At 52.7% G+C, this 12,567-nt stretch overlaps 1 protein-coding gene across 4 annotated transcripts in view; it reads right to left on the bottom strand.

Annotated features, from left to right (window-relative positions):
* AHRR (aryl hydrocarbon receptor repressor) overlaps positions 1-12,567 on the bottom strand; it is an 85,934-nt gene that overhangs the window by 69,972 nt on the left and 3,395 nt on the right. For all 4 annotated transcript variants that reach the window (XM_042234003.2, XM_042234002.2, XM_042234001.2 and 1 more), the window contains exon 2: positions 6,446-6,518. In XM_042234003.2, the coding sequence (XP_042089937.1) occupies positions 6,446-6,518 (73 nt within the window). The remainder of the gene's footprint in view (positions 1-6,445; positions 6,519-12,567) is intronic.

Raw genomic sequence — 12,567 nt, forward strand, 5'->3', positions numbered from 1 at the left:
AGATTGGTTCCAAATTGGGAAAGGAGTATGTCCAGGCTGTATATTGTCACCCTGCTTATTTAACGTAAATGCAGAGTACATCATGAGAAATGCTGGGCTGGATGAAGCACAAGCTGGAATCAAGATTGCCGGGAGACATATCAATAACCTCAGATATGCAGATGACACCACCCTTATGGCAGAAAGTGAAGAAGAACTAAAGAGCCTCTTGATGAAAGTGAAAGAGGAGAGTGAAAAAGCTGGCTTAAAGCTCAACATTCAGAAAACGAAGATCATGGCATCCGGTCCCATCACTTTATGGCAAATAGATGCGGGAACACTACAAACAGTGGCTGACTTTATTTTTGGGGCTCCAAAATCCCTGCATATTAAAAAGCAGAGACATTACTTTGCCAACAAAGGTCCGTCTAGTCAAAGCTATGGTTTTTCCAGCAGTCATGTATGGCTGTGAGAGTTGGACCATAAAGAAAACTGAGCACCAAAGAACGAATGCACTTGAACTGAGGTGTTGGAGAAGACTTGAGAGCCCCTTGGACTGCAAGGAGATCAACCAGTCCATCCTATAGGAAATCAGTCCTGAATATTCATTGGAAGGACTGAGGCTGAAGCTGAAACTCCAATACTTTGGCCACCTGATGGGAAGAACTAACTCATTTGAAAAGACCCTGATGCTGGGAAAGATTGAGGGCAGGAGGAGAAGGGGATGACAGAGGATGAGATGGTTGGATGGCATCACCGACTCAATGGACATGAGTTTGAACAAGCTCTGGGAGTTGGTGATGGACAGGGAGGCCTGGCGGGCTGGAGTCCACGGGGCCACAAAGAATCTGACACGACTGAGCGACTGAACTAACTGAATGAATGATGGCCAACAGTGCTGGGCATCTTCTCACGTGCTTGTTGGCCATCTCTGTATTTCTTTGGAGGAATGTCTACTCGAGCCTTTTGCCCATTTTTAAATTGGGTTGTTTGCTCTTGAGTTGCAGGAAATCTTTATATATTTGGGATACTAGATCCTTAACAGACACACAAATTTTCTCCCATTCTCCGGTTATCTTGTCACTTTCTTTGGTTTCTTTTCTTATTTATTCCTTAATGAGGTGCCTACACCAACCTTGGTCATCTGCTAACAAAATGCAGAGCCAGGAGGTGTGGAGAGACGGAGCAGCCTCGATTTGCCATTCAGAGGGGAGCCCCGCCCAGAAGTGAGAGAACTCAAGGCCTCCCCAGAAAGCAGAGCAGTGCCAAGGGCAGGTATAGGGGCCAGAGGAGGGCAGAGACCTCACTGGGGCAGACCTGTGGGGAGCAGGCCCCCAGCCACACCTGGGATGGACTGAGCAGTGACTGTCCCCACCCCCACCCAGCGGGGCACCGGGGGACACTCCGGATTGAAGATACGGGTGTTGGGAAGGCTCTGTTCTTTCCAGCTTTCTCAAACCAAGCACCTGGCTGCCCCTGAAACCCAGCCCAACATGCCTCCCCAGGCTTCAGTTCCAGGGGCCGGGGCAGAGACCCTTGCCCCCACCAGGTGGGTCAGGGGGCCACTGGAGGGAAGCGCCCCTCTGAGCTGACCTTGGGTTTGGGCCCAGAGCCACGGTGGGAAGCCCTGACTCTGCAGGGTAGAGACTCGGGAGGAGGTGAGGGACCCAGAAACCTAAAATACCTGGGACAAGTTCAACAGGAGACACTCAGACACCTAAACAGCGCTGAGCAAAGAGACACAAACCATGGAAATACAGCCAGTAATGCTGGGTACTGTTAAGATGGTGTCACCCCCATACTGACCTGTGGGACCGATGGAGCCTCCATGGAAATCTCAACAGGACTTTTTGCAGAAACGACAAGCAGTCTAGACTTTACTTGGACGTGCGGGGGATCCTCAGTCAGAGGGCAGAGTTGGAGGACTTACCTGACTGACCATAATCCTCTCGGAGTTAAGTGTTCCATTTTGGTTTGTTTCAGACAAAGATGGGAAAAGATCAGTGGAGCAGAAGAGAGGGTCCAGAAGAGAGGGTCCAGAGACAGCCAGGTGCTTTTGGTCCATTCACTTGACAAAGTCATGACGAAACTCAACAGGAAAAGGAGCTCCTTCCAACAAATGGTGCCAATCAGCCGGACAGCCAGGCAACAGGTGAGCATCCGCCTCACCTCACACCGTACCAGACATTAGATCGGAACAGACAGGAAGAGGAGCTCCTTCCAACAGAGTGAGCATCCGCCTCACCTCACACCATACCAGAAAGCAGGTCAGAACAGACTGCAGGCCCAAGTCTGAAATGGCGCTAATCAGTCGGACAGCCAGGAAAAGAAGGAAGCATCAGCCTCACCTCACACCGTACCAGACATTAGACCAGAACAGACAGGAAGAGGAGCTCTTCCCAACAAGCGGCACCAGTCAGCCGGACAGCCAGGAAACAAGCGAGCATCCGCCTCACCTCATACCGTACCAGATATTAGACCAGAACAGACTGCAGGCCCAAGTCTGAAATGTACTATAATACTTTACAAGAAAATGCATTAGAGAATCTTGGAGACCCTGGAAGGAGTCCCGGGACTCTCAGGGCACACACTAAAAATACTGTGAAAGAAAAAAGTGATAAATTGTTCTTCCTCAAAGAATTTAAAATGACTTTTGAAAGTCACCATTAAGAAAATTAAAAGGGGAGCCATAGATTGACTGGCTGAAAATATTCACAAGAGCCTATATCCAGAATAGTAAAGAAGTTTCACAATTCAACAAGAAGACAAACAGCCCAATAAGAAGACAGATGAGCTCTTTACCAGAGCAGCTCTGTGGGCAGCAGATAAGCACAGGAAAGGCCACGAGCACCGTTCCTCACTGGAGAAATGCAGTGTAAAGCCACGGTGAGCCTCCACCACGGCCGTCGGGGAGCTGAGACCAGGACGGACACCCAGGCGCCCTGAGAAGGCAGAGGAGCCCCGCGCCCCACCTCCAGCAGCGTGGACAGCAAAGCTGCTCAGAAAACCATCTGCCTGGTGGATTCTCAGAAAGCCGAGCCCTTCTCGACTGCACACGGACCCACAATCCCACCTAAGAGAAATGAAGGCACACACTCGAAGACTCAAACATAAGCGTTCACAGCAGCTTTGCTGGTGACTCCTCAACCTGGGACCCCCCCCCCCCACCAACTGTCACCTGAGATGAGTAACCACACATGGTTCATCCGCACGATGGCACACAAATCGCGGAGGAAGCTACGTCATCACCACAGGGGATTGAAGCCCCCACTTGGAGAAGGTCCCCTGCGTGGAAAGTCCCAGGAAGTGCAGACCAGCCTGCAGGACAGGGGTGCAGGCAAGGTGCCTGTGAGGCCGCAGGAGGAGTGTCAGGCACAAGGAGCCTCAGAGCCACTAACTTCAGTTTCAGGAGGGCCTTCCCAAGCCGCCCCGTGTCCCCACACGGAGCAGACCATGTGCAGTGAGCGCTCTTAGCCCAGGGCACTCTGGTCCCAGCCAATGACACGAAGACAGAAGCGGAGACGAGGGGGAGCCCCGTCGCTCACACAGCTCTGAGCTCAGAGTGCAAGGTGCTGCCCCCAGAGCACGGGACTATCACCACCGCGGTCACCCCCCACGGCGGGGGCAGGGGCCGGTCACCCCCCAAGGCAGGGTGGGGACACAGCCACCCCCCACGGCAGGGTGGGGACACGGTCACCCCCCAAGGCAGGGTGGGGATGCGGTCACCCCTCAGGGTGAGGGGTGGGGACCGGTCACCCCCCAAGGCAGGGTGCGGACACGGTCACCCCCCTCGGCTGGGGAGCAGGGGCTGGTCACCCCGCAAGGCAGGGCGGGGACACGGTCACCCCCCACGGTGGGGGAGCAGGGGCCGGTCACCCCCCAAGGCAGGATGGGGGCATGGTCACCCCTCACGGTGAGGGGTGGGGGCCGGTCACCCCCCAAGGCAGGGTGGGGACACGGTCACCCCTCACGGTGAGGGGTGGGGACCAGTCACCCCCCAAGGCAGGGTGCGGACACGGTCACCTCCCTCGGCGGGGGAGCAGGGGCTGGTCACCCCCCATAGAGGGGGCGGGGACACGGTCACCCCCCACAGCAGGGGCAGGGGCCGGTCACCTGTTGTGGCGGTGGGTGGGGGGCAGGGACCCTGCAGCCCACCTTGCTTGCTCCGGCGTGGGCCCACCCTGGGCCTCCGGGGAGCACGTTCTTACCTGGGCTTCTAGCAGATTCCACCTGCAGTCCATTGACGGCAGGCTCCAGACTTTCTTTGCCCACCCACAGCCCATAGCCTTGGCGAGGGGGCAGGACTGCAGCTGGCACATGGGGCTCACATTCCCAGGAGAGCACCTGGTACACATCCCAGCAGCCTTCCCAGCCTTTGCAACCCACAGACACTGGTGCCCAGACAGGCCAGCAGGGCCATGTGCACAGGCACAGCTGAGTGAGTGTGCCCAGGTGTCCTTCACTGTCCCTGAACCACAGACCTAAACACCCAGCACCCTGACAGATCAGTGAGGAGAACACTGCTCACCCAACAGAGATTCTGGGAACAGCCAGCAGCCACAGGGAAGAAGAAACAGATTCAGAACACACACCTTCCACCAGGAAAGACGCCAAGGGCTCAGAACTTCTCAATGTATATTCAAGGTCTTCTAGGAAAATGCTCATAAACTTGATGCAGGGAAGACCTTTCTAAATGTGACATAAAATTAGCCACAAAGGAAAAGATTAATAAACTCAACTATATGAAAATTAAGTGCTTTTTGCATGGCAAAGAATACGACAAGTAAAATAAAAACTGACAGAAAGTATGTGAAACACGTTCAAGAATCTGTATCCCCAGTGTACAAAAAGCTCTCACAAATCAAGAGGCACAAAAACATACACAGTCCGATAGAAAAGTGAGTGAAAGCTGTCAACAGACAGTCACAGAAAAGGAGACAGCGTGTCTGCCAGGCTCGAGCCTGAGAAAAGCACCCACATTCCCCAAGGCCCGAGGAGCACCCTGCGCCCGGCAGGACTCGGCTCTAGTGCCGGCCAGTGCGGTGACACCTGTGAGATCACAGACGCCACACTCCTGGCCTGAGCAGCGCCACTTGTAGGAACACACGTGCCCGATTCACCTGCTTGCAAGCTGATAGCTTGCTGCCGGCTACTGATCCTGGCTGAGGCACCAGCTCCCCAGCTCAGCAGGAAACTCACTGCTCACAGCACAGCAGGCCGCACCCCTCTGTCTGCATCACTGACCCACGTCCCCGAGTCCACGAGGGTGACAGAGGCGGCCAGGCAGGGGCTGCAGAGCGGGCTCTGAGTCAAAGCCGAGGCATCCACCACTCCCACCGTGAACGCTCAAAGAGCCTGCTCGGCCCACGAGGAGAGGCCAGCACGTGGCCAGAGCCGCCGCCTCTGCAAAGACGGGCGAGAGCGCAACACGCAGTCCGAAGTCACAGCAGACACCCGTGAGGCGGCCTGAGCAGGCGCTGGCAGAAGGCTGGGGCCTACACAGCGCGGTGCGTCCTGAACTGCTGGACAAGGAACCCTTGAGGAGCAATGTCACAGGCACACTGCCAGGTGTGCAAACACGGCCGGCCCCTCGTGCACAGAGGCAGGGAGCTGCCCCGATAAACACCGTTTTGGCTGGTTTGTGCATCACTGCTCTCAGCCCCCAGGTGTGGACATGGCCCCTGGATCCTGGTGGACACATCCCCGCCCCCGGATCCCAGGGTGTCTCCAGGTCTTTTCTCTCCCTATCCAAGGAGACAAGTGTTCTCACCAGAGCAGAGGAGCTGAGGACGTTGCCCTGCCTCTCCCTGGGTATACAACTCTGCTGTCCCCCCGCCCCGCTCAGATCAGGCTGCACACTTGCCCCCGGCCCCATCCCAAGGTCACAGAAGCCACACAGCTAACTCAGGTGACAGCCACTTCCCAAGGTCCAGCCTCACCAGTCTTGCAGCCCATCCTTGGGGCTGGAGGGGGCCCCACTCCTGTCAACCTCTCACAGGGGCCAGGGGGTGGCCTGGGTCACAGAAACCCGGCGCCCACATGGACGCGACTGCAGGGTGCCTGCTGGTGGCCCCGAGCTGCACTGGGCAGCCACAGACAGGACTGGCGGGGTTGCGCCGGGGGCACCCTCAACTCTGCCTCCTGGAGGCTGGGGCATGAGCCCCGGTCTCCTTTCACTTGAGGTGAAGCCCAGGGGCACTGGGGCGTATCCAGCCGGAAACAGTCACATCCAGGCAGGGGCTACCCCTCGGTCGGACCTCAGCTGCAATCAGGGCTGGGAAGGCAGCCCAGGGTCCTGCCCCCGTACCCGGCAGCCAAGACCCCAGTATCCTGAGGGTGCCTGGCCCTCAGAAAGGCCTGACAGAACCCTTGCCTCACTTGCTTTCTTCCTAAAATTCACTTTTTCCAATGAAAACACAAGGCCTCCCCTCCATCAGTAGCCGTCAACAAAGACATGATACTTTACTGTTTCTGAACGGGCTTCCTGCGTTTCCTCCCGGCATATAGGCATTCCCCCGGTGGGATCATCGTCTCGGGCCCTAAAAGAGAGGGAGCATCAAGTTGGTCACATGAACGGAGCCGGTGTCCACACATCGCCCCAAACCCCGAGGCAGTGGCCGGGGCGTGCCCCCCCAAGCGAGGCACGAGAGGGCATGATGCCCCGGGTGTGAACCACAGCCCCCAGGCCCAGGCCCTGAGTGTGGGAGCTGGCTCCTGCCATGCCCCTTCTCCACGGGCAGCCCCTGGGCCCCCAGGGTGGCCCGAGGACCCGGTCCTGTCACCGCGCTCCTGAGAGGACAGCCCTGTGCTGGGAAAGCTCCTGGCAGGTAGAGCCCCTGAAGCGACGGAAAGCAGCAGGACAGCAGGCCGCAGGCACAGAGGGCCGAGTGCTGGGTCAGGCTCTGGGCAGGCGCCCCCTCCTGCTGCCTGTGGCCCGTGTGTCCCTCCCAGCAGCCTACCTCCCCCGAGGCCTGCACCTCTGGGCACACGGGCTTCCTCTTTTCTACGTAAAATCTCTCTAGACGCCACCACACCGGGCATCCGCTTTGGCCACTAGCTCAGAGCTGCACTGAGCCCGCTGACCATGCCTGGTGGCCGCCCGCTGCAGTGTGGCCGCAATCACTGGCGGAGGGAGCAGCTCCGTGACCGTGGCCCAAGGCCGGGCAGCCTGCCCATCACCTCAGGACACACGCCAGAACCTTGGTCTCACGGACACCCTGTAGACCAGCGACCCCTCGGCGTCAGGCTCCGGGCCAGCAGACGCAGAGAGGGGGCCAGCAGCCCCGCCAGGCCTCAAGTGTCCAACCTGGAAGAGGAAGCAGATTCAAACTCACGATTTCCACCCTTTCCTCCACGTTCAGCAAGTGATGTGAAAATGCCGGAAACATGTCATGAATCCACTCTAAGCATAAGAAACACACTACTGGCAAAAGTAGGTAAAGTAAATGGATCAAAAAGGATACACCGATCCAAAGTCCAGCTGGAGTAGCCATGTGAGTAGCTGAGTGAGTGTCAGACAGAGCTGACTTCAGATGAAGGAGAGTCGCCAGCACAGAAAGGGACGCAGTGCATGAACGGGCTGTCTTTCTCAATGACAATGCCCCACTCAGAGCTTCAAGATGCATGAAGCAAATAAACAGAAAATCACAAAGGTTGTGGAATATCCAAACAACAGACATAGACTAATTGAAGTACATACAGACCCCTTCACCCAACAGCAGCAGAGTCCTCACTCTCTGTAGTTGGAACATTCAAGACAGACCATATTCTGAAATGTAAAGCAATCCTTAACAGACTTAAAAGAATAAAAATCATACAAAGTATGTTCTCTAACAATAATGAAATTAAACTAGAAACATATATGGAAAATTCGCAACTATCTGGTAAGCAAATAACCACAGGTCAAAGAGAAAGTCTCAAAAAAATTTAGAAATATTTTGAATTGAATGAAAATACAACACATCAGCCTTTATGGGGTACAGCTGAGCAGTACTTTGATGGACACTGGTAACATTAAATGTTTATAGTAGGAAAAAATTAAAGGTTCCAGGTAAGTAACCTAAGCTTCCACTTTAAGGAACTACAAGAAAACAAATCCAAATCAAGCAGAAAGGTGGAAATAATTAAGAGGAAATATCGATAAAACTTATGTTTCTTCTGTTTGTTTGTTTTGGGTTTTTTTTGACCTGGAGGCATGTGGGATCTTAGCTTCCCAACCACAGATCAAACCTGCACTCCCTGCATCAGACAGCAACGCCCTGCCCGCTGGATTGCCAGAGAAGCCCCTCAGTGAAGCTTAAAGCAGGAAAACAGAAAAATAAATGAAGCCAAGAGCTAGTTCTTTGAAAAGACCAACAAAATTAATAAACCTCTTGCCAGGCTGATCAAAAAATAGAGAAGAGACAAAGTACCAATATCATGAATAAAAGAAGGTGAACAGAGCCAGACCCTATGGTCCTTGCCCTCCACCAATTCCTCTGCCTGTCTCCTGTCTGCAGAAAACTTCAGTCAAAGAATAAGTTTAATCGGAGAAGTGAGCAATGAAGAAACAAAGGGAAACAGGGACTAAATAGCAGTGCAGTTGTTAAGCACAGTCAAGGACCTTCGGCTCTTTCTCAAAGGCTATACGTAATATCCGGAGCCATATCCTGTGAGCTGTCTTATAGGCACTGAAACCCCAGGTGGAGAATTTAAACTGCACGATGGCCAGACTGTACCCAGGAACTGGCCTCAAAGAAATGGTGACAAACTGGCCCGGAGCTGAAATTTAACTGCACCTAAAACCACCGAGATGATGCTGGTCAGACCACTGATGCCCAATTTGAAGACGACTGTTAGAGCTGACTGTGCTATTTCCGCATGTAGAACCCCCCCCCCCCCCCCCCCCCCCCCCCCCCCGCCTTCTGTCTATAAAAGCTCTTGCCCTGTTGGTTGCCAGTAGCGGGGTGGAAGTCAGCCTTTGGACAGACATCGGCCATCCTCTCTCCGTCCCAGCTGCCAGCATCTGAAATAAAGCAAAGTTTCCACAAACCTGGCCTGTTTACTGGCTTTGGGCAGCGAGTAGCCAGACCCCACATACCTTTTGGTAAGAGATTTTGCAGCAAGCAGCCCACCTCACTCTTTTGGAAACAAAGGGACATCACTACAGATCCCACAGCCATCAGAAGAAAAGCAAGAGAACACGGTCATGAACTTAGCTGTGTGCCCTGCAAGCTCATGGGCCAGAGCCCTGGTCCCACATCTGACTTCCCTGGAGACTGGCCTTCAAGGAGGCGATTAGGGCTAAAGGGGGTCTTCTAGGCGGAACCCTGCCCTGCCAGAACTGCTGGCCTCACAAGAAGAGGGAGAGAGCACAACACTCTTCACTGCGTGCGAGCTAAAAAGCCCCTTCTCACCAGAAGTCAGGTCAGCAGGCACCTTGATCTTGGACTTCACAGCTGCTGGAACTGTGAGAAATGAATCTTCACTCTTCACAGGTGTTGTTTAAGCCCCTGAGCCTGTGTGTTTTGTTATGGCAGTCCAAGGAGACTAAGGGGCTTCCCTGGTGGCTCAGATGGTAAAGAATTTAACCCATTTAACCTGATTCAATCCCTGGGGTGGGAAGATCCCCTGGAGAAGGGAATGGCAACCCCCTCTTGCCTGGAGAATTCCATGGACAGAGGAGCCTGGCGGGCTATGGTCCCTGGGGTCACACAGAGTCAGACACCACTGAGCAATAACACTTTCACTAAAGGGACCAAGACAAACACTCTCCCCACAGATTCAACAGTTTAGATGAAATGGACCAGTTTCCTGAAGGACATAAACTAACAAACTCACTCGAGAAAAATAACCTGCTTAGCCTGTATCTACTCCTACAACAAACAAAAGCAAGAGCCCAGGTGGAGTCACTGGCAAATTCTACCAGTTGAAGGGAGAAACCATACAATTCTCTGCAAAAACTAAAATCAAATTTAAAACTGACAACCAACTTAGTTTAAGTTCAGCATTCCCGATACTAAAACCAAAGATGTTTAGAGTAAACTATAGACAAAAGTCATCCCTCACAAACACAGGCACGAAAATCTTCAATTAAATGTTAGCAAAGAGGAACCAGAAATATACAGAGAGCACAACATATCACAAGTGAGGTTTGCTCAAGGAATTCAAGAAATTGAATATAATTCACTTTATTTATGAACAAAAGAAAAATACACATGGTCACCTCAACATATATAAAACGCATTAGGCCAAATCCATGTAGAATAATTTTTAAAACTCTCATTAAACTAGGAATAGAAGGAAGTTAATTAACCTGATAAAGTGTTAGTCACTCATGTGTGTCCAACTCTTTGTGACCCCATGAAGTGTAACTCACCAGGCTCCTCTGTCCATGGAATTCTCCAGGCAAGAGGACTGGAGTGGGTTGCCATTCCCTGCTCCAGGAGATCTTCCCGACCCAGGAATCGTACCCAGGTCTCCTGCACTGCAGATGGATTCTTTACCACCTGAGCCACCAGGGAAGCTCAGCCTGGTAAAAGGCATCTACGGGAAGATGTGCGGCAGACGTCACACCTAGGAGGGAAAGGCTGAGCACATCCCAGAGACGTGAACGAGACAAAGGTGTCCCCGCCATCATCCCCCAGTGTCCACAGGCAACATGATGGTCCACAGGGCAAGTGACAGAATTTGGCTACGACAAACCTCTTATAATAACTGAGTTCAGCGAGGTCACAGAGAAAAAGGACAATATAGAAAAGTCAACTGTTTCCATGCACTAGCAATGAACAACTGAATACAGATATTGGAAAAAAAACATACCATTTATAATAGCATCAAAATAAAAATTAAATATTTAGATATTTCAAGAGGCTTAATATGTGTAACTGGGGCCCTAAAGAATAGGAGGGCAAAGGAGGTGACAGAAGTAAGCAATAATAGCAGAAATTTGTCCAAACAATGAAAACTACAAACCTACAGATTCAGGAAGTCACTGCATCCCAAGCGTAAGAAAGAGGGAAAAAACTATACAAGGCACATCAAAATCAACTCGCTCACAACCAGCAATAAAGAGGACAGTCTTAGCAGCTGCCAGAGACCACAGTGTTGGGCACAGAGGGGCACAGGTAAGTGTGACCACAGACGCCTCCTGAGAGACACGGGCGCGGAGGACACAGCAGCCGCACCCTTAGAGCACCCAAGGAAAAGGCACAGGAGTGGGATTGCTGACGCGGGAGCTCACTGCGCAAAATTAAGGCTAAATAAAGACTTTTCCAGACATGAGAAAGCCGAAAGCGTTCGTTGCCAGCTGACCCACACTACAAGAAATGTGAAAGAGTGTCTTCAGGCCAAAGGAAAGTGATACCAGATGGAAACGCGGGTCCACAAGCGAGCAGAAAGCACAGGAAGTGGCCGCTGCGCAGCAGAAATGCGGGACCCCTTCTTCCCGTTTAAATGTCTTTAAGAGAGATTCACTGTTTAAGCAACGACAACAGTGTGTAGTGAGGTCTACGACCCACGCAGACGAACACGGCAGCCACAGCACAGAGGCCAGGAGGGGGACGAGGCGGCACCCCAGCAGCAACGGGACGCGGGGGATGGTCCCCGGGGACCCCGAGTGCCAGGCACCTGCCTGCTCCACGGGCCGGGCCCTCCCAGCACCTCTCCTCCGCAGTGAGCGCTGTGGGACACCGGCCACCACCAGGGGCTTCCGGCTCCCACGCATCCCGCCATCTGCATGCTCCTGCCCACCCGTGCCGGGGGCCGGGAAGCGGGGCGACCACCCCTGCTCTCCTGGAGCCTGAACCCCCACACCCAAACGAGCCCTCTGGGCACCTCCCTCAGTCCTAAATACCCTTTTGAGCTCTCTTTTCACTGTTGCTGATACTTCTTTCGATTAACCAAAGTCTCTCAATTTTAAAAAATTAACTAAAAAAACCCATCAAAGGCTCATTCTTAAAGTCCACACGTTTCAGAGACACATACACGCTGACCCTGTGGGAGCATGACACGCGGGCCACTGTTTCTGCGCAGTCTGGGGAGTGGGGTGGGGGCCATGCTGCCTGATGAATGGGTCGGGCTTGTTATGAAACTCTCTCCACTTTCGTAGAAGGTTTGAAACTTTCATAATAAAAGGGTTTAAAAGGCTTTGAAGAGAGATGTGGCATAAGAAGAAACATGCGTGGTCTATGGATTTTCAACAACGAGGCCCTTCGATGGGGAAGAAGGGCCCCCTCACCAAAAGATTCTGGACAGCTGGACACGCACACACCGAAGGGCGGGGGACCCACCAACCACCGACAAATGTCAACCAGTTAGTAAAAGACCTGAGGGTACGAGCTAAAACTGTAAAACTTGAAGGAAACAGAATGCTATGTTTCTTTCAGCCTTAAATTTGGCAATGGATTCTTAGATATGTCACCAAAAGCATAAGTAAGAAAAGAAAAATGAGATAAATTGAACTTCACCAAGATTTAAAATGTGGACTTCAAAGGACACTATCAAGAAAGTGAAGGGACACTCACACAGAGAATATTAAATACAAATCACATATCTGATAAAGTCTAGAATCCAGGCTATAAAAAGAACTCTTCAAACGCGAAAACAAAA

This window comes from Ovis aries, chromosome 16 (genome assembly GCF_016772045.2).
Source record: "Ovis aries strain OAR_USU_Benz2616 breed Rambouillet chromosome 16, ARS-UI_Ramb_v3.0, whole genome shotgun sequence".
In the NCBI taxonomy this organism is placed as follows: Eukaryota; Metazoa; Chordata; class Mammalia; order Artiodactyla; family Bovidae; genus Ovis; species Ovis aries.